This window comes from Salmo trutta, chromosome 29, assembly GCF_901001165.1.
Source record: "Salmo trutta chromosome 29, fSalTru1.1, whole genome shotgun sequence".
Taxonomy (NCBI): Eukaryota; Metazoa; Chordata; class Actinopteri; order Salmoniformes; family Salmonidae; genus Salmo; species Salmo trutta.
This window is the reverse complement of record NC_042985.1, coordinates 21,757,550-21,780,869: the sequence shown is the minus strand read 5'-3', so window position 1 is coordinate 21,780,869 and position 23,320 is coordinate 21,757,550. Positions and strand designations below refer to the sequence as shown.

The window sequence follows — 23,320 nt, the reverse complement described above, 5'->3', positions numbered from 1 at the left end:
CATTACTTATGATCTTTGTTGTCATTGTGTCTTTGTAACATACTGTATATTCAAGTAGCCTAGGCCAATTGTATGCTGGAATACTGCTATACTAGATCTGCACTCTATATCCTATATATATTTGGTGGTGATTTCTAGAGATGTGGTGTGACTGTGAGGTATAGCTTCCCAAAGAATCACACTTGATGAATTACTATATTCTGGAAGTATTCCAACTTCAAATGGCTTTTCAAATGTAAAGACTCGATTTGGGTCTTTGAATGAGCCATGAAAAATGCATGCACTACAAATTCTCAGTAATTGAGCTTCCACCTCCATCTCAGAGCTAACCTGTCCTGTCAGGATGTCAATAACAATATCACTCCATATGATACAGCAGCCTGTATGTAGCCTCTCTATAGGCCAAAGTGAATGGCTACACCTTAAACTAGTTAGCCTACTAACATGCAAAACTGAGTACAACACAGACCCCAACAGTTTGATGCCATGCTACCTGGAGCCCCAGTCACAGATAAACCTATGGAAGAAAAAAAGTCGACTCTATGCACACTGATTGTATAATTGTACAATAATTGTATAATAGCGGCCCTAAACTCACCCACTGGCCCAATAGACATAGCCCCCTAGGCTGCCATGCCCCTTTTTCTCTGTAGGCGGCACCGTTGTACAACAATATTGTTCGATTTGTGCAAGGAGAAAGGCTAATTAAAAAAACGGAGGCGGATCACGTTAAAGGATTGCGTATCCTACATATCTTGTTGGCAAGCAGTCTTGAGTCTCTTCCACCTCATTTTTAAGGGGCGGGGAGTATTTGGGTGTTGCCGTCGACCTCGACAAAGAGTCCAGTGGCAACAAAAAAAATCGGATTATTTTCATTCAACAACCGCCTGGCCTTGTGTCTCTTGCCCGTCGCCTCACCACCGAAAGGGATCTGAATACTTCAACTATGGGAGTCGAAGGCTGCACTAAATGTATCAAATACATGCTTTTCTTCTTTAACTTCATCTTCTGGGTGAGACTTTTTTCTTGTAATATAGACTTTTAACTGGCCAAGCATTTGGTTGTTTGTCTATAGGGGCAGTAATGGAACCCTCTTCCTGCTAAAAATAGTTCGTGATTTATTTTGTCTTTTTTGTTGGTGTTGCCAAATAGGTATACGATCTGGGGAAAACTTCATCCAAATAGGCCTGCAGATGCCGATGTAGTAGTCTTATTTGTTTTACTTTTATATTTTTATTCAAATAAAATAAAAATAGCGGTTTTGTATTTGAACAGACCTAGACTCGTAGCCTATGCTGCCATATGGCGATATGAGGTGCGTTCTTATTTATCGCGAATATGGGTAGAAGAGCAGCCATATTTTAGGGACCGCATCGGGAACAGACCGTCAAGATATGTGAAGATTGGAAATTATGTTGCTATCTAAAATAATGATAGAAATAATAACCGAGTGCAGGATATGATTGACCGGTATATGACAGTGCAGGAACTAAGAACATAGGTTGTGGTCAGTTTTCGGCTACAGATCACATTTCAGGCGTTGTTTAGATTGGAATACATCGATGTTGTCCCTCCGTCATTTCATACTTACACCCCTAATTTTCAGTAGTGTTTTTGCCTCCAAAGAACTTGATGAAATTCTGCAATTTTTTGTTTTACTAAAAGAGGCCCGTTAATCATTGTGACGTTGTGTAAATCCCCTGAAATGCCTTTGCCTCTGTGATCCATTGGGGAAGCTTAATTGTGGGTGACTCATTTGGATGGAGGGGAAACTTTGACAAAAAGACCACAAGCGTTTATGCAAATGTTTCTAAACCCAACAGATTTTCACGCCATCCTTTCATTAGTGGAAGTGAAATGTTCGTCTTTTTATGTCCCTGTGTGAACCATTCACTTGTGTAAATTGGTCTGGTAATAACATTTAGTCAGAAGACAGATATATATTTTTTATTTAACTTGGCAAGCCAGTTACAATGATGGCCTGGCAAAAGGCCTCCTGCGGGGAAGGGGGCTGGGATTAAAAATACATTAAATGAAAATATATGACAAAACGCACATCACAACAAGAGAGACAACACAATACTATATAAATAGAGACCTAAGACAACAACACAGCATGGTAGCAACACAACATGACAACATGGTACCAGTACAACATGGCAGCAGCACAAAACAGGGTACAAACATTATTGGGCACAGACAACAGCAAGAAGGTAGAGACAACAATACATCACGCAAAGCAGCCACAACTGTCAGTAAGAGTGTCCATGATTGAGTCTTTGAATGAAGCGATCCAGTTAAAACTGTCCAGTTTGAGTGTTTGTTGCAGCTCGTTCCATAATCTTCTGTCTTGAGATGTATATTTTTTTTATAGGGATATGTTATTGATTGATGATTAGGCAGAAGTATTCTTAAGAGAGTGTATAGAACCACTACAATCAGAAAGACGTATTGGTAGACCTCCGGACTATTGTTGTAAACATATCCCCAAGGCTACTTTGGGTGACCCCAGATTAGGTGAGGGCACTGAACTTGAGAAATCATTCACTGTGCCAAGACCCGCACTTGTTCATGTGGGTTGTAATGTGGGTGTGAAATTCATTGTGAGTCTTGGCTCAGTCATGAAGAAGGTTGGAAAGGATGAATTATAGTAAGGGCTGGGGTGTGGCATAGCAGTCATCTGTGGAAACTGAGAGATACTCATTTTAAGATTCATGATTGCTTAAGTGGTTGCATGGATTGATGTGTCAGGTCTTTTGCTTGCTCAATGACCAAATCCATTAGACTGGACATGTATATCATCAACTCTCTGATCTCTCAAGTGTAATTAATCCAAAGGCTGTCATTGTAAATTAAATTTAAGGCATTCCCCCCAAAAATGTTGATTAGGGGTTGCTACCCTTGCCATTTTGTATATGTTGAACAGGTGGCTTCAAGAACAAGCTGGCAACATTTTTTTTTTATCTCTATTTAATGGAATTACCTTTAGTTTGAACACATCCTTTCACATGAAAACCTTTCAATCACCTTGTTCATTCCTGTGGATTGCCTTTTGAGCCGGGACAACAAGTCATTGAGATATATCAAATACAATTCGGATTTAAACAATGCCTGGGAATGTCCTCTTGTACACCCGCATTTATTTACATTTACGTCATTTAGCAGACGCTCTTATCCAGAGCGACTTACAAATTGGTGCATTCACCTTATGATATCCAGTGGAACAACCACTTTACAATAGTACATCTATATCTTTTGGGTCTCTCAGAACATAAATCAGAGTAGAATGGAAAGGGGCTAGTGGCTGACCCGTGGTTTACAGGATCTGTGGCTTCTGCATTTGAGCCATTCCCACCACCACCAGCAGCATGCCAAGCATTTTACAACCCCCTGCACACAAGGCATGTGGCAGAAATAGCCCTCTCACTAGACTGCAGTAAAAAGAGCTGAGGTGCTAGGGCGAAGGGGAAACACAGTGGGGTATTGGCACTGAGGTATACTATGTTGTGTTTGCCAGTCGTAGTACAGGAAGAACATGTGCTGTACTTCCTCTTTACAGATAAGTGACACATTTATCTCTCGAACTCTGTGAACATGCTGAAAATGCTCTTTTTCAGCCAAGAGTTGAGGGAAGTCAGATAAGCAGTTCATGATGTGTACTTGAAGATAGTAGCTGCTTTGGTGTATTGTTTTTCTGTGAATTTAACTTTTTTTAGCTAGCATGGAAATGACATGATTAAGTTCATCTGATAGGGTTAAGATAATGATATGGTTGGATGGTCTCCCTGAGATTTTCAGAAGACTCACTTGGTTGGCCTCGTACCACTTTGATGATGATTATAATAATGGATTGGATTTGAATGCTCACACCTGTGTCGTATCATTGTAATTTCTATAGTAACACTATTGTATAAACATGTTGTTACCTAATAATTACGTTAGTGGAATAGTGACTGTTGTCTGTGGTGACATCTTTTTTGTAGCCTATAAAACCAACTAAGTAGATTGGGGCTTGATCAGTACATGGATGGGAGGAGGCAATGGAAAGAAGCACTGTACTTGGGATAGAACCATGGAATACTTTCCAAACTGTTTAACATCCTACAGTGGAATCTTGCCGCAGAAACCACACAGAGAATCAAACACAGTGGAATATCTCTGTTGCCCTCATAAGGCGTTGGTGTCCTGATAGGAAAAGGAGTCCAAAGTTCCCTTCTTCATTGAGACCCCCTGGCGTGGAAGCAAACTAATGACTGTGCACTGACAAATGCTACCTCTGTTATTTTCCCATGCAGCCACCTGTCTCGGCAGGCTGCTCGCAGGCCAGCATGTTGGGAAGGCGAGGGAAAAGCGATGAGACCTGACTTACTGTGGGGAGGTCGTAGTGTGTCTACAGTAGATATCAGAGTGGCCCTTTGCCCATACTGGGAACAGCAACAGCTGACAGGGATGAGGGAAGACTCCCGAAGAGGAGGGTGACAATAGAGCTGCAGAGAACTGGCATGCCTTCCCAGACACTGGACTTCATCCACTGTTCTTATTCATAGTTTTTCCCTAGCAACACCTAAGGAATTTGTATTTAACTTGATATATTATGGGACCATTAGGCTTCAATATAGAATTTGGAAATAAGTATGGACTCTTTCCATTTGTGAGAAAACAAAGTTAATAACAAGTTTATATTAAACATTGTATGATACAGTATCATATTAATGTAATTTATGTACACTATACTGTGTCTCGGGGTCTGTGTCTGTCTCAAGTACTAGATACAGTATATTCATGTCCAAATTACAGAAATCCCGAAAGAAACGACTGTGCAGACGTCTCTTGGCTGCTCCAGAATGCAACCGTTCAGGGGCCTCACCCTTTGGCAGGCTGCAGTGTTGATCTGGTTGCCAGGCAGCAGCGAGCCTCAGCAGTGGAATTAAGCTTTCTGAGGGAGACGTGGAGGAGAGAAGAGCAGAGAGGCTGGGTAGTGGAGGCTATTTTCAGGAATGAACTCAACCAGAGGGACCATGATTAATATACAGCTAACTTAGGTTAAGTCTTAACATATTCCTGCTGTGAAGATATGGGTTAGATATATTACATTTCACTAACCTAATAAACCCTTTGGAGTTAAGTCCAGTTAGATGGATTTGACCAACTGCAGGGCAGAGGTACTGTAGTAGTTTGTAGAGACACTGACTCCAGGTACAGGAAGCCTTAGTGAAAGCTCTCTTCATCTGAAGCATTACAGCCACCACCCCACCGTCAGAGAAGGTGGGGTGGTGATCTCTTCCAGTGTTTGGTGTTGTTAGGCAGCTGTTAACAGATGTGGCTGTGCTTTCATATCATAAGGCAGGGCAGGGGGCTAACAGGACTCTGGGGGAGTGGGTAGGTGAGCAGGGCCTCCTTTGTCCTCCACTTGTCTGGACATTCCTTAGTCAGAGTTGTGCTGCCTGTGTTTGTTGGGACTGCGGCAAAAGCGGTGCTGTGTAGATTAATTACCTAAGCACCAATGCTCCCCATCCTAATGGCAACCGTAAAGATCTGTCAACACCAATCCAGTCTTGGCATCCCCAGCTGCTATACTGCTGAATAGAATAAAACATTTATGCAGAAATGTATCTTTGAATAACCCCTCACTTTCCCTACTTCATCTGTCCTCCTATGTTCAGCTCTGTGCAGTTTCTGGAGAGGCACTAGACAGGGGGCCAAGAAGTCCCCCATTCTCAGAGCCAAAATGGAGGCTATGGTAGAAAATACTTTTCACTGTTCATCCAAATTCAGGGAGAAACCAGACACTGCTGAAATAGAAACCTGGGCTGTATAAAAGTTGTCAGTTTAGGTAAAGCATGGAGTCACAGGGATTTCACCATTGACTCCTACATTGGCAGGGAGATTAGGCAGAGACACTTGCTTTAGAGAAGAGAGTGGCGGAAGTGACGATGTTCAGTCTGCAAAGAACATGAACAACACTGACGTTCTATTTGCTACACCTAACAAAATAAGGCTTCAAAGTAAATTATGTAAGGTCAATTAATGTTGGTTCTTCTATGTGAGTGCATGTGTCTAATCCAATTTTCTCATTCCCTCTCTTCTGTCCAGCTCGCAGGAGGTGTGGTCCTGGGCGTGGCTCTATGGCTTCGACATGATGGCCACACCAGCAGCCTGCTAGAGTTGAAGTTTGACGGCCATCAAGCACCAACCACCTTCTTAAACAGTAAGTACTTTAACTCTCCCTCCTTGTCGTCAGACTATACTGTACCATGCATTTAACATGGTGAATATGTGTGTTATAAACATGGTGTTGTGAGCTGGGTTCTCTCTATTTGACACCTGGTCCATTGTGTAGTTGTACTCCCCTGGAGTGTTCAGGGACAAGGTCAAGCAGAACAAACAGTATCCCAATGCTCCACTGATCCCTCAGTGTCTTCTAAAATGGCAGGTTCCACTTCTCTACCTGTATGGCCAAAGTGATCAAACGTAAGTTCCTTTAGGGTTACTAAAGTCATTTAATGAAATGATTCAAAATAGGGATTCATTTGATTTCTGTCAATCAGGGGTGTGGGTTCATTTGGAAAAATGAATGCCATCAGTGAGGAATTGTAAATTCCCTCAGTTAACCTTTTTATAAAGGGGTTTACAGAATGAAAAGTCTCCTGTGTTATCAGGAAGTATGTAGCCTATGTTGCTCACATGTTGAGCAAGAAACATGTTTTTCCATAGAGCAGTGCGATGTTTATCCAATATCTTTATTTAGACAACTACTACCCACACATACTTCCAGTTTCAGAATAAGACTTGTGTATCTACCAAACATTTACAGGTGTAGTACCCTAAGGAATTTGGGGAGTTTTGTTTAGTACAAGTACTGCGACAGTAGTATTGGGTTTATACCTCACAATTCCCCGAATAATATCGTTCTTGTGGCAGTCCACTATGTATGTATTCTGGACCGAGGTTGCCAGGGATTTTCCCATTGCACTAAAAAGGGAGATCCCGTCTGGTAATCGTATTATTCTTAGTTAGCAGCTGGGTGTTATGGGCTATGACCAATTGTTCTATAGCTGAGGTCTTTATTTCTGTCTGAAAGAAGACCAACAGCACCCTAAGCAAGGGTTGCAGCACTCTAACCCCAAATATGTTGCGAAAGTGTCACAACAGACCAGCCATATAAAACATTCTCTGTCACCACCACATCCTGCGTTAAGTCATACCCATGTAACAGTATGGGTGGAATTCAAATAGAAGAAGCCATAGCGGTGTTTATGCAGTATCTCTGTTGAGAAACTGTTGCTGAACGCGCACACAAGGCCGTGACATGTATTGGAGGCTTGGACAATTCTCCAGAGAGGATCAACTGTCTGTTTTTCTGACCATGACAATGATTCCACACACCAAGTGGATCAGGTTTTCAGTTTTGCTGTTATGTCAACTTTGATATTCTCCTCTCTCTCTCCTCTCTCTCTCTCTCTCTCTCTCCCCTCTCCTCTCTCCCCTCTCTCCCCCTCTCTCCCCCTCTCTCCCCTCTCTTCCCCTCTCTTCCCCTCTCTTCCCCTCTCTTCCCCTCTCTTCCCCTCTCTTCCCCTCTCTCCCCCTCTCTCCCCCTCTCCTTCTCTCCTTCTCTCCTTCTCTCTTCTCGCTCTCTCTCCTCTCTCGCTCTCTCTCGCTCGCTCTCGCTCGCTCTCGCTCGCTCTCTCTCGCTCTCTCTCGCTCTCTCTCGCTCTCTCTCGCTCTCTCTCTCTCTCTTTCTCTCTCTCTCTCACACAACAGGAAAGGGAGTAATTGATTGTTGTCTTCACATCTTCTTTCCTAAGGTTACGACATTAAAATCAGTCAAAACGCTTTTCTAAGTAATTTTTGTGAATAAGACAATGATAAACACAGCCTTGTGTAGAGTTTTAGCATTTTTACACTAGGTTAATTGTTGTTTTAAAAGAGACAAAAGCTCTCCATTTTATCACTGTGGTCATTCGCCTGTCATGATTAACCAGAGGTTATTAACATAGATATTAGCCTACTAACATCCATCTTACTCAAGTGATATCTAACTGTATAATGCATGACATTATAATCATCTACAATATTGTAAATTCCCAGTCATTACAAGGCATAGCTTCAAATGTAAGACAAACTTCAAATCTTTCAATGTGACTGTCTCAACAATTAAGCAATTCCGGCAAAGTGAAGACTCATTAAGATATCCTGAAATAGTCTGTTAGAGGAAGGCATTACCCCACTCACTTTGTGCATGAATTTAAGTGTTTATGGTATTCTTCTTGTAGTACAAAATTGCTAGTGGAAGTGACACTAGTAGGGCGCTCATATGCATTATCAGCTTCCATTTTGTGTTTCGTTGGGTCGGAGACTGGATGCGTCCCAAATGGCACCATACTCCCTACATAGTGCACTACTTTTGGTCAGGGCCCATAAGTAATGCTATATGAAAGGAATAGGATGCCATTTAGGACATAGTCTGTGAAGTTGTAATAGAATAGAAGGGATGGTGATGGGAAGTTCCACTGTAATGGCCTGGGCAGGCCTTGACCCATGACCTCATGGGCTCCATGGACACAGCCCCCTTTGTCCCAGCCCAGTGGTTTGCCATCGATGGCTGGGGACAGCTGAAGGGGCTGCACAGCTAGGATAGCAATACCTGCTATGGCAAGGGTGGGCAAACTTTTAGTCTTGAGGGAAATTTAGGGCCGTACAGAATCGATTTAAAAAAAAATATATATTTTCATTATTGTTATTATTATAATTTTTTTTGTATTATTATTCTTTTTTTCCCCTAAGTTGTTTGTCAAAATTAATTTGTGGGCCAGAAAGCCACAAAGGGGGCTGTGTCAGTTATTTAAAAATATATAGGCCCATTTATAATTTCTACACATACTTTATCTAGTTTTAGACATCCAACAGTGGCCTGATTGAATGGGCTATAGTTTTCCCACCTCTGTGCAAGGCGATATCATAAGGCTTTTGATATGCTTTGTGAGAGTAGCAGTAGGAAGTACTGCAGCCTTGCTACTGTACAACTGCATCTCAGCTCACTGGTCACCATAGCAGCACGCGCTCCAGCAGGTATATCTCACTGGTCACCCCCAAAGCCAATTCTTCCTTCGGCCGAATCCTTCCAGTTCTCTGCTGCCAATGACTGGAACGAACTGCAAAAATCACTGAAGCGGGAGACTCCTATCTCCCTCACTAGCTTTAAGCACCAGCTGTCAGAGCAGCTCGCAGATCACTGCACCTGTACATGGCTCATCTGTAAATAGCCCATCCAATCTACCCCATCGACATACTGTATTTATTTATTTATCTTGCTCCTTTGCACCCCAGTATCTCTACTTGCACATTCATCTTCTATACACCCTACCATTCCAGTGTTTAATTGCTATATTGTAATTCCTTGTGGTCCCGTGTGGCTCAGTTGGTAGAGCATGGTGTTTGCAACGCCAGGGTTGTGGGTTCGATTCCCACAGGGGACCAGTATGATTTTTTTTTTAATGAAATGTATTCACTACTGTAAGTCGCTCTGGATAAGAGCCTATTAATTGCCTTACCTCACTTATCCTACCTCATTTGCACATGCTCTATATAGAGTTTTCTACTGTATTATTGATTGTATGTTTGTTTATTCCATGTGTAACTCTGTGTTGTATGTGTCGAACTGCTTTGCTTTATCTTGGCCAGCTCGCAGTTGCAAATGAGAACTTGTTCTCAACTAGCCTACCTGGATAAATAAAGGTGAAAAAAATAAAATTATTGATATTGGACGTATATTGTAGAAATGTTATACTTTGGAAAATAAGCAAGTAAGGACTCAATTTCATCATGCTTGTCGTAGCTTAATAATTGGTGATATTGTATCGATGTTGATTCATTGGAACTTTTTGAAATAGTAGCTCTGTGTTCTAAAAGCAACTTTCCCAGCTAGTGATTGTGAAAGTTAAGGGAGTTGTACTTGCCTATTGCTCCAGTGAAGTCTGTCAGTGAGAACAGATCCAGTATATGATGTTTTCTAGTTTGAACAATTCTGGTCCAAAGTGTAAATGTTTTATAAGACAAAGTCTGGTTATGTTCAGATGGAACTGGGCGCCTCACCACAACACACAGTACTGTATTGCAGAGAGCAAGAACCTTTGTGGCGTGCACAGGAAATTAGAGACACCCAGCCTCACAGGAAAAGACAAACATAGACATTGCCTTTGACCTATGACCACATTTTCAACAACCCACATTACCTTACATTACGCAATCAACCCATATTGAGGGACAGCGAATGTGAGCGGATCGCAAATGAAAATAAGTGTGGTTAAATGTTACATTAACTACAACCAATAAAACCACAGTTAAATGTAATGTAATTTTGTCAGGACTTGGGTGGTACTCAGGTTCCTCTCAAGCCTTGTGAGGTTGGACAGAGGAGAGAGGTAAGAGGGTAATTCTACTGGCCCATTAAACACTCAGTACCGTGTGTTTACTCCCACTATGTCCACTTTTCTGTTGATAGATTCCAGTAAAGGCCCACCCATGAGGGGAGAAGATGCCAGAAGATGCTTATTAGCGCCACCCCTGCCCCAGGAGACTAAATTTGCACTCCCGCTCATACCTCTCGCTACCACTTCCTGTAGATAATGTCCTTTAAGTAGAGATATTATAGAACAGTAATGGAGCCTGGATGGTTTATGTAACACTGAGCTGCTTCCAGAGTCTGGACTCTGCATGTCTTAAAAAGCTGGTGTTCCACCATATGACCCCCAGATGCACTCCTCTGTCATGTTCAGCTCTAGTGTGGCATCACTCACACTTCACCGTCAGATACTGTGTAGTTGGCTGTGGTTGTATGACTACGTTGAGGTTACTAATATCAGCAAGGGACTTGTCCTGCTACTCAGGGGGTTAAACTTGTCCGCCCTTTTGTATACTCCACATGAACGTCCTTCATAAACATCCTCTCTTTTACTAGCTGCAACGTTCAAAATCTGCATTCAGAGTTGGCTTCATGAATCGTCTTCCTTATGTCATTCATTTTATCATTTGTGAATGCAGGTCAGAAGGGTAAACAGATATCGCAATAAGGAAGGAGGTAAAATGGAGGGGGAAGTGAACTTGCAATAGAAGAAACTACAGCCATTTAGCCTTGATTCGGATGAAGATGCACAGTGTCCATGCAGATCTAATAAACAGTAGCCAACTGGAGCACAATCCATCCTCAGGGGATTTCCAATGATGTGGGTGTTTTCAGGGCGTTATTTTGACATGTATTCTCTCCAGCCACTTCAAAGATGATTAAGAGAAACCAAGAGACTGTGGTTGTTTTTCAGCAACTGGATTTGTATGTCCTTCAACAATTTACTCGCTTGTTTGAAACATGCAAAAACAAATGGAACAGGAGAGGGACTTTAACATACACACAGCACAAAAAAAATAATAATCACAGCCTGCCCATTACATAAAGTATTTTTCTCTTCAGAGCATGGTCCTTGTTGCTTTTTTTTAAATGAAAGGAAAAAATTCCTCACCAGTCTCCTCCCTCATACTGCCCCACCCACTTCTTGAGAAAGTTTCCCCTTTAGCCCTTTACTTTCCACTGAAGTTCAACTTTGTCCCCATCTGTTTGTGTTTAACATCTGTGTTGCACTCTCTCCTTCCTCCTCTTCAGCTCTGTCTACCTCTGTCATTCTTTCTTTCTCTCTCTTCAGCTTTGTCTACCTCCCTCTGTCCTCCTTTCTTTTCTCTTCCTCCTTCCTTTGTTTTGTCACTCCTCTCTCCACCTCCCTACCACTCTCTCTATCATCTCAATCCTCTTGTTTTTATCTTGCTCTGTCCATCTCTCTCTTTCTCTTTTCGCTCATGCCTTACCTTCCCCTCCTGTGATGTGCTGCATGGGGCCTATCTGGGCACTCTAGCGCTGTGGTGTGGAGAGCCTGATCAAATCAAATCAAATCAAATTTATTTATATAGCCCTTCGTACATCAGCTGAAATCTCAAAGTGCTGTACAGAAACCCAGCCTAAAACCCCAAACAGCAAGCAATGCATGTGAAAGAAGCACGGTGGCTGGGAAAAACTCCCTAGGAAAAACTCCTGAGAAAGGCCAAAAACCTAGGAAGAAACCTAGAGAGGAACCAGGCTATGAGGGGTGGCCAGTCCTCTTCTGGCTGTGCCGGGTGGATATTATAACAGAACATGGTCAAGATGTTAAAATGTTCGTAAATGACCAGCATGGTCAAATAATAGTAATCATAGTAATTGTCGAGGGTGCAACATGCACGTCCGGTGAACAGGTCAGGGTTCCGTAGCCGCAGGCAGAACAGTTGAAACTGGAGCAGCAGCATGGCCAGGTGGACTGGGGACAGCAAGGAGTCATCATGCCAGGTAGTCCTAGGGCTCAGGTCCTCCGAGAGAAAGAAAGAAAGAAAGAAAGAAAGAAAGAAAGAGAGAATTAGAGAGAGCATATTTACATTCACACAGGACACCGGATAAGACAAGAGAATACTCCAGATGTAACAGACTGACCCTAGCCCCCCGACACATAAACTACTGCAGCATAAATACTGGAGGCTGAGACAGGAGGGATCAGAAGACACTGTGGCCCCATCCGATGATACCCCCGGACAGGGCCAAAACAGGCAGGATATAACCCCACCCACTTTGCCAAAGCACAGCCCCCACACCACTAGAGGGATATCTACAACCACCAACTTACCGTCCGAAGACAAGGCCGAGTATAGCCCACAAAGATGTCCGCCACGGCACAACCCAAGGGGGGGGCGCCAACCCAGACAGGAAGACCACGTCAGTGGCTCAACCTACTCAAGTGACGCACCCCTCCCATGGACGGCATGGAAGAACACCAGTAAGTCAGTGACTCAGCCCCTGTAAAAGGGTTAGAGGCAGAGAATCCCAGTGGGAAGAGGGGAACCGACAAGGCAGAGACAGCAAGGGCGGTTCGTTGCTCCAGCCTTTCCGTTCACCTTCACACTCCTGGGCCAGACTATACTTAATCATAGGACCTACTGAAGAGATAAGTCTTCAGTAAAGACTTAAAGGTTGAGACTGAGTCTGCGTCTCTCACATGGGTAGGCAGACCATTCCATAAAAATGGAGCTCTATAGGAGAAAGCCCTACCTCCAGCCGTTTGCTGATGTCATAGACTGCACTGGTTCCAGAGCTGGTGTTGGACCTCATGTTTCCTCTCACTCAAGGGTCTATCCCCTGGCTCTGAGCCAGCTGCCTGCCCAGAGATTTAATGAGACCAACAGCTGCATTAGCATTCACAGGCGTGCATGCACATGGACACACAAGCACACACACAACTTTTCTGGAGAGTACTGTACTACCCAGTACCACAGTGCTGTATCAGTTTTCATGTGCACAGCCTGGTACAGCCTCTACATGTTTTTCCGCAGCCAAAGACACATTCAAATAGTGACATAAGCAGTGGCTTTTCAGTTTGTACGTCACACCAGTACCTTATAAGTTTAGAATGTAGTCTGTGGCATATTGAATTGAATTTAAACTTAACACAATTATCGGTAACTGGCCTATATAGTGTACATTGGAATCTAACTCCAAGTTTAGTGTTTATTACAAGCAAAGAAAGTGTATCCTCCAGAGAGACCGATAATAGTTTGAATAAAACAATAACTGAAACACAATGCGGTAAGGAGTGAACCTTTTTCTAGATGACCTGGGTGTGGTCAGCACTTCTCCCTGTGTTTCTCATATAATTTCCATACAAGCAATGACCAGTGATAACTCAGTGGAAATCCATTGTACTGTATATCCTTGGTCATGCACCCAAGAACAATTTGTGTTTCAAATAAACATAAGATGCATTTGAAGCATCTTGTATTATTTATCTTTACCTGAAGAATTTAACACATACAGTACTTGACAAAGTACAGTTTTCAGAATATTCTTCCGTGCCTATAATAATCTAACTAGTCAAATGATATGTACAAAAGGCAAAGAGTGAATAGTATCCTTAGAATGGTCCCCGGGTCTCTTCAGGGCACTACACTGTTAGAAAAAAGGGTTATTCGGCCATCCCTACAGGAGAACATGTTTTGGCTCCAGGTAGAACCCTTTTGGGTTCCAGGTAAAAACCCTTTTGGGTTCCATGTAGAACCCTCTGTGGAAAAGGGTTCTACATGGAATCAAATAGGGTTCTTCAAAGGGTTCCACTATGGAGTCAGCCAAAGAATCATTTTTAGGTTCTAGATAGACAAAAAGGTGCTAAGAGTGTAGGTCATCATTCATCCATTGTGAGTGAGGTCAGAGTAGAAGGTCACATCAGGGGCTCTGATGTTTGGAACCTCCTGATTAATCAACCAGCAGAAAGACTATTTACCTCAGACCAAAGCCTACAGTATTTCACCATATTTGTGTAATTACACATATTGTTTGTGTTTTAACATTTACATATTTTGGTAATAATAAAAACATCTAGTTTGGTTGAAATGCCCTTTTCTTCCCAATGGAAAAACTGTGTAGGCTCTGTTCACTCTTCCCTCTAATTTAGTGGTATCCAATTATGTCTTATAGTAGCAACCATGTTCTCACTAGTACACAAGTGGGTAGGACGGATGATTCAAACGTTGGTCATATGAAATCTAGACAGCTACCATGTGTCATCAGTGCCACCACTTCCCACAAGAAAAAAACATGTTTTTGCTGCTCACCACAGGAAGCACATTGGTCACAAAGACAAAAATGTTGAGTTTCCTCTGAGCCTGTTTGGATTACCCAACTGAGGCCTCCAGACTAGTCTGCTGTTTTAGCCAACCAGTTGACTCTCAGAGCAACATTTTTAGAACTTGTATATAGATGAAAATAAATACATTGTTGATAATGCATAGATTGGTCAAATGCATGAACGGATGGATATAGCTCAAACAAGTGGTAAAGAAAAGGGAAAGAGAGAAGGGTGTGATACTGCATCGACCCACTGCTAAACATGCCGGTCACGCCCCTGTTTTATTCTGATGTCATGGTAAGGGATGGCTGAGCAGCGCTCGTAAAAAGCTCCCCATCCGTGATTCAATTCTCCCCGCCGCACAGCCACAATCAAGGAAATTGAAGGAGCACTTGGTCAGCCTCCAAGCCATCGATTTTTAAATGAGCCAGGCGAGCAGGCAGGAGAGAGACGCTGTCCTGGCCGTCTGTGTCCCTTCACTGGAATCTGAGGGGATGGGAGAGGACGAGAATCCAATAAGCTTTGCGATTACATTATACAGGACAAAAAAACATTAACCCAAATCGTGACCCGGCCCCTCTCTGTATCTATCAAGGACAGAGTAGAGGGATGGAATGGCAGTGTAGTCTGTGGGGCGTGGGTGGAGGTCTTAAGGATGATGGATGGGGAGAGGGAGAGATCATAGGAGACGGTGGCATACAGTACCCCTACTAAAAGTCCAGTATAGGGTCTCAAGCAAGGATGTGTTTTTCCCCAAGTTGGTTTATCAAAATTGGTACTGTAATACTTTGCATAAAGCCCCCATGAACTGAATTTATCTGAGAGAGAAAGGGGACAAGAAAGAGAAAAGGCCTGTATAAACTTAAGCATAACGAAATGACTTTCTTGAGCTAAAAATTAACATATTGTCTGGTTAGTCAGTAATTTCTACCCCGGTCTGCATTCACTGTTCAGCCGATAAATGGGTGCCACACAGCCCACCTCACACCAGCCCTATCTTCTCGGAACTACTATCCCCGCAAAACTTCAGGGCTGTCATCACGGAAACAGAACTGAACAATAATGTTACGTGCCTTGTGAAGCGGTGGCTCAGGCAACTGTTGCTCTGGACCACATGCTAAAGTTTAATGACGTCACAGGAAGTGTATATTATCACCTAAACCCCCTCATTGACATTCAGTGTGAGGCCCTAGTTATTAAATTCATAGTGGGACTATTTCTAAGCGCAGGTTTTATGATTGAATTTATGGGTAAAATCAGCCCAGCACACCAAGGTCAGTAGAGCTACACTGGGTTTCCATGGTTACCATGCTAGCCCTGTCTGAGCATCTGATGGATGAACACAAGGCATGATGGGAGGGGCTAATGAAATCTGACCACACCAAGGAGCTGTAAAAACAAAACCTGCACAGCCTGGCGAGAGACGACTTTGATATATTATAAACCTTTCAACTGAAAACAAAATATCCTTCCCCACTCCTGCATTCTCATCAATTCTTATTCCATATGTTCTTCATAAGAATAACATTTATCTACAATGTTTGTTTGGATGCGTCTTGACATGAGACATAAATGCTTATTGCATTGGATTGAGAGCCAAGCACCTTGTGTAAATAACTGCAAAGTTTCCATATTAAGGCAGAATTAAAACATGCTAAACCAAATAAATAACACCAACTCATGCCACCTGGTGATAGTTAAGATGACTGAACTTATCATAAAGGAGTAAACACACTAGCAATGTTCTGTAGAATATTGACTGTTGACCAAGTTGTCTTTGTTTATTCTCTCTCCCTATCTATTTTAGGTGTTCACATCCTGATCGCTGTTGGCGCAGTGATGATGGTTGTCGGGTTCCTCGGCTGCTATGGTGCCATTCAGGAGTCTCAGTGTCTTCTTGGAACAGTGAGTCATACAGACAGAACACCATGCAGCAAAGAGTCACTTGTATGTGGTCTAGCCAGCCCATTCCCGGCTATCCCCTAAATTGTCCACTGAATGAATGACTTTGTTTTCCTCCAGTTCTTTGCCTGCTTGGTGATCCTGTTCGCTTGTGAGGTGGCAGCTGGAATCTTTGGATTCATGCACAAAGATTCGGTGAGGACACATACTTATTCTGATCTTACACACAGAAACACATTGCACACATACACACACACAAAAACAAAATGTGTATTGAAACACAGCGTAGCGTACAGTACTACATGATAGAGTTAAAAGCCAGTGATAATGTCATAGTGTGGCTCTAATGTGATCATGACAAAGTAACTGAGGACGGAATAACTACATTCAGTTATTCCTTCAGAGTTCCATATCTGTCATAACCTGACCAGACACATCCTGTCCTTTTGGTTGTAGATTTCCAAAGAGCTGATTACCTTCTATGACAATGTGTACGAGAACTCTGTAGCAACCACTTTAACAGACCAGGACAAGGACAAGAAACAGGCTGCCGCTGCTGTGCTGAAGGTCTTCCATGAGACGGTAAGTCAAGCTCATACTTAAACTAAAAGCATAACTGTCCAAAACTCACTTGTAAGCTGATTTTAAACACACAGCAAAGTGAATCTCATAGCAACATCCAGACACACATCTCACTAATAAAGCTCCACTAACACGTGCCTTTTTCTTTTAGTTGGAATGCTGTGGTAGGGGCATCAGCAACCCGTTCACTACGTTAATCACCCAAGGTTTTACAGACATCTGCCCCAAGTCAGTCGCCGCTTCCACTACAGTAAGTACTCTAAGGCCAACTATGAGGACAATACAGAATGTTGGTTATATAGTGCATAAACCACAAAGTACAATTTCGACTCAAATGTGTTATTTTGTTTGACAGGACTGTCATGGAAAAATCAGGGAGCTCTTTACCGAGAAGGTTTACCTGATTGGCATCGCTGCCCTGATAGTTGCTATTATTATGGTGAGTATTATGAAATAGAGTATGTAGCTTGTGTGGAAGTGTAGTTCATACAAGATAAGGGATCCTTGGCATCTCTATGAAGAGACCCATAATGCCCCTCTCATTTCTTTGTTCTCTCCTGTCAGATCTTTGAGATGACCTTTAGTATGGTCCTGTGCTGTGGGATCCGCAACAGCCCGGTGTACTAAAGTCCAGGGGGAAGAAGCAAGGGCTAGTGACCTCTGGAGATACTAGCCAATGACTGAAGGAAAATATTTATCTTCCTTTTTTGTTTTTATAGCCTGTCACTTCCTCAAATAGTTGCTTGCCAATTTTGCCAGTTGTACAAGATCAAAAATGCATCTTCTCACACAGTTTTTGATAATGCGGTACCAACTATTCTTGTCTGTCACAGATAGCTGTTCAGTATTTTGACTAATGTTAGTCTGTACAAAATGTTGAGGTTTACATTGGCATGGCATTTACACACACACACACACACACGAGTATAGATCCTGGAATTATCTTGTGTTAATTGTAAAGTATTGCTACTTTGCTGGAGTCCAAAACATTGTATTCTGTTGGTTTATCAATCATTTTTTGAAATGTATATGTATAAACTGTATATATTTGCAGTGCTTTATGACTGTCAAGCATGGATATTGTATTGAATCCCTTCTCCCCACAATTTTCTGCACTCACTGCTTGTCTGCCTGAGTTTTTTCCATAGACAACAACCACTAAGAAACAGTGAATGGATACTATTGATTTGTCTGTCCCATCTAAAACCAAGATAATAGAGGTGATAGTTTCCCCTGTGCTTTTAACACCTACCAATCTAAGCCATAAAGAGACCCCATGCCTCCAAGCCTTATGAGTGGAATGTCCCATCCTCCCCAACAACACCTTGTTCCTGTAAAACTACATTGAATGTCCTGTCCTTAACCTATTGCTGTGTACTATGTATACCTACAGAAGCCTCACCTCCTAGGCTGGCGCAGCGGTCAAACGCACTGCACCGCAGTGCTGAGGCGCCACTATAGCATGGGGTACGATCCCAGACACAACCGGCCGTGACCGGGAGCCCCATAGAATGGCGCACAATTGGCCCAGTGCCGTCTGGGCTAGGGGAAGATTTGGCTGGTGGGGCTTTCCTTGGCTCATCTTGCTATAGCGACTCCTTGTGACAGGTCTGGACGCCTGCAAGCTGACTCCAATCATCAGTTGAACAGTGTTTCCTCTGACACATTAGTGCAGCTGACATCGGGGTTAAGAGAGCAGTGTAATAAGAAGTAGGCAGCCAGGCTGGTCATGTTTCGGAGGACGCATGACTCAACCTTCACTTCTCCCAAGCCCGTTGCAGAGATGAGCCAAGGGACCTAAAACGGGGTAAAAAAATACGCCGGGCCTGGTTAGATCTTGGTCGGGAGACCGCCTGGGAATCCTAGGTGCCATAAACGCAAAATAATATTTAAGAAAAATGAAAAAAAGAAATGTCACCTTCAGCCATTCAGACAAATCTAGTTTATTTTCAAAGAATCTTTTTTATGCCTACTTGTTATACTCTGACAGTCAAACATATTATTATGCCGGGACTTGCCGGACAATGTTGTATCTGTGCTGTATGATGATACTGTATAATACCACTGACCATGCCGTTGTGAGAGGTTGTGTTTGTGTGTCAGGAAGTCAAATACTGGCCATGTCAACAAGTAAAGTCCACGACCAACCCACCACTAGGGTGCAGACCTGTTGTGATGCTTCATGGTATTCCATTGCTATGGTTCCAAAGCCAGGGGGAGCTCTTGTCATACATTCTTGCTCCACTGTGACTTTGGTTGCCTGCTCAACTGCAAAGCACTTCTTACAGGTTCCATTTCGATCTTCAGCTTCCCTTCAGAGTTCACAGATTTGAATCTGATCCATTAGAGGGCGAGCTGGAGCTATCACCCTATTATCTACACCCATCCAGTCCTTTCAGATCAGTTAACACTGAAGGGCTAGGGACTGAACTGGAACCAGGCCCTTAACATTCACCTATATACACACATAAGCACTTAAACACTCACACATACTCACTCCATCATTTGTGTAGTCCTACATAATAGACTGTATGGCTTTCTAAGCCAACCAAAACCTAGTCTTGTTAACACATAATGCCTATGCTGATATATGGTTAAGTGTCTTGTATCATGTACAGCTATATATTATTGTACTAATGACCATGTAAAGACAATGTAGCTCTGCCTTTCATTGTGATATTTTGTCTGATATGTTGTGAAAAGAAAAATGGGTGTCAGCTTCAATGGCAGTGTGCAGGACTGAGAAATCAGTTGAGTTACTAAAGGTTGGGAAGATTAGCGTCATGGCTGTATATGCTGTACAACACAAAGGTGAAAGAACAATGCCAGCAAAAGAGTGTAAAAACACTACACAATGTAGTGACTGAGACTCAATAGCCCACTGCCATTCAAATCTGTGCCCTTTCTCCTGTTTTAGATTTTGGTTTTGTTGCCCAAGTATTAAGGGATTAAATGTATTTTACAAATAATGCATGATGTCCATGACTTTATTTTTTATTCTCTATTCATTGTTAGTATAAGGAATAACCTGTCTTTTTTACATCTTATATAGTACATGAGTTGTTAAAATCCTTAACATATCCTTGACAGGTAGGCCCTATGTGGCAGTGTTTTCTATTCTAGGCTAGAGAGGAAATGTCTCTAAGTGTTAAACCAGGGTCGTCTTTCTTCACCCTAATTCCATAAAAATATATTTCCTGGTTACCTAACTATATGGATATAGAGAGAAACATCTATGGATTCAAAAAGTCTCCACCATTGGTCATAATTTGTATTTGATCTGTGGGTTTAGACAGGAAATCAAGATATGATCAAACACTGTGAGGAGAAAATAATTCTATACTGAACAAAAAAATATGAACATGTACAGAAAAAGCTTATTTCTCATTTTTTGCACACATTTGTTTATCCCTGTCAGTGAGCATTTCTCCTTTTCCAAGATAATACATCCACCTGTCAGGTGTGGCTTATCAAGAAGCTGATTGAACAGCATGATCATTACACATGTGCACCTTGTGCTGGGGACAGTAAAGGCCACTCAAAAATGGGTAGTTTTGTCACACAACACAATGCTAACGTGCAATTGACATGCTGACTGCAGCAATGTCCACCAGAGCTGTTGCCAGAGAATTGAATGTTCATTTCTCTACCATAAGCTGCCTCTAACGTCGTTTTAGAGAATTTGGCAGTGCGTCCAACCGGCCTCACGACCAGAGACCACGTGTAACCACACCAGCCCAGGATCTCCACATCTGGCTTCTTCACCTGCGGGATCGTCTGCAACCAGTACAGCTGATGAAACTGAGGAGTGTTTTTGTCTGTAATAAAGCCCTTTTGTGAGGTACCCATGGCTGCGCCCCTGCCCAATCACGTAAAATCCATAGACCAGGACCTAGTGATTTATTTAAATTGATTGATTTCCTTATATGAACTGTAACTCAGTAAAATAGTTGAAATTGTTGCATGTTGCGTTTATATTTTTGTTCAGTATAGACTACCAATAGTTACATGTACACTGAGTATACCAAACATTAGGAACACCTTCCTAATATTCGTTGGGGCATGGACTCCACAAGGTGTCGAAAGCGGATGCTGGCCAATGCTGACTCCAATGCTTCCCACAATTATGTCAAGTTGGTTGGATGTCCTTTGGGTGGTGGACCATTCTTGATACACACGGGAAACTGTTGAACCCAGCAGCATTGCAGTTCTTGACACAAACCGGTGAGACTGGCACCTACTACCATACCGAGTTCAAAGGCACTTAAATCTTTTGTCTTGCCCATTCACCCTCTGAATGGCACACACATGGCCCTGGGTCTGAACCCCGCCCTGTGCAACTGGATCCTGGACTTCCTGACGGGCCGCCCCCAGGTGGGAAAGGTAGGAAACAACAACTCCACTACGCTGATCCTCAACACAGGGGCCCCACAAGGGTACGTGCTCAGCCCCCTCCTGTACTCCTTGTTCACCCATGACTGCGTGGCCACGCACACCTCTACTCAATCATCAAGTTTGCAGATGACACAACAGTAGTAGGCCTAATTACCAACAATGAAGAGACAGCCTACAGGGAGGAGGTGAGGGCCCTGGTTCCAGGAAAATAACATCTCCTTCAACATCAACAAAATGGAGCTGATCGGGGACTTCAGGAATCAACAGAGAGAGCACACCTTTATTCACATCAACGGGACCGCAGTTGTGAAGGTGAAAAGCTTAAAGTTCCTCTGCATACACATCACTGACAATCTGAAATGGTCCACCCACACAGACAGTATGGTGAAGAAGGCGCAATAGCGCCTATTCAACCTCAAGAGGCTGAAAAAAATTGGCTTGGCCCCTAAGACTAAGACAAACTTTTGCAGATGTACAATTGAGAGCATCCTGTCAGGCTGTATCACCACCTGGTACGACAACTGCACCGCCCGCAACCCCAGGGCTCTCCAGAGTGTGGTGCGGTCTGCCCAATGCATCACCGGGGGCACACTGCCTGCCCCCCAGGACACCTACAGCACCCGATGTCACAGGAAGGGCAAAAAGATCATCAAGGACATCAACCACTGGAGCCACGGCCTGTTCACCCCCCTGTCATCCAGAAGGCGAGGTCAGTACAGGTGCATCAAAGCTGGGGCAGAGAGACTGAAAAACAGCTTCTATCTCAAGGCCATCAGACTGTTAAATAGTCATCACTAGCCCACTACCACCCGGTTACTCAAACCTACACCTTAGAGGCTGCTGCCCTATATACATAGACATGGAATCACTGGCCACTTTAGATGGAACACTAGTCACTTTAGTAATGTTTACATACTGCTTTACTCATATCATATCGTACTGTATTCTACTGTATTTTAGTCAAAGCCACTCTGACATTGCTCGTCCTAATATTTATATATTTCTTAATTCCATTCTTTTACTTTTAGATTTGTGTGTATTATTGTGAATTGTTAGATACTACTGCACTGTCAAAGCTAAGAACACAAGCATTTCGCTATGCCAGCAATAACATTGCTAAATATGTGTATGTGACCAATAAAATTTGATTTGATTTGACACAATCCATGTCACAATTGTCTCAAGGCTTAAAAATCCTTCTTTAACCTGTCTCCTCCCCTTCATCTACACTGATTGAAGTGGATTTAACAAGTGACATCAATAAGGGATCATTGCTTTCATCTGAATTCACCTGGTCAGTCTGTCATGGAAAGAGCAGGTGTTCTTAATGTTTTGTATAGTCATTGTATACAGTATCTTGTGATGGTATTCCATTGCTACAAAACATGAATGAGGCTTTTTAGAGCATGCTAGCTAGCAAGGAATCTGCCCATATGGATTACTTTCTAGGAATCTATATAAACGAATGCATAGCACTCTCCAACACAATTATTATCCTTGATTTGTTTTCCACTTTTTTATTCAAGTCACTCAAGATCCATCAATTGAACTCAATTTGTTTGTTAATTACTATACTTAGATCTATTAGTTAGGACAGGCTTCTGTGTTGATGTGAACTATGACCTCAGATCCTAAAGTCTTGGGAAGATCAGATGTAGCCTAGGTGGGGCTGGGACCAGGGTTGAGTAAGTCTAGATGTCCACACTAACAAGTACAGTCCTGAGTCTAAAGATAAGCAGACCTTTACCGAG

General features: G+C 42.7%; 1 protein-coding gene across 1 annotated transcript; it reads left to right on the top strand.

Moving 5' to 3' along the window:
• Positions 1 to 745: 745 nt before the first annotated feature.
• On the top strand, positions 746 to 20,143 carry LOC115167131 (CD81 antigen). Its single transcript, XM_029721239.1, has 8 exons — positions 746 to 1,012; positions 6,094 to 6,208; positions 16,498 to 16,595; positions 16,713 to 16,787; positions 17,049 to 17,174; positions 17,326 to 17,424; positions 17,530 to 17,613; positions 17,739 to 20,143. Exons 1-8 carry the CDS (start codon positions 947 to 949, stop codon positions 17,799 to 17,801), a joined length of 726 nt encoding a protein of 241 aa, XP_029577099.1. The 5' UTR covers positions 746 to 946; the 3' UTR covers positions 17,802 to 20,143.
• Positions 20,144 to 23,320: the final 3,177 nt, after the last annotated feature.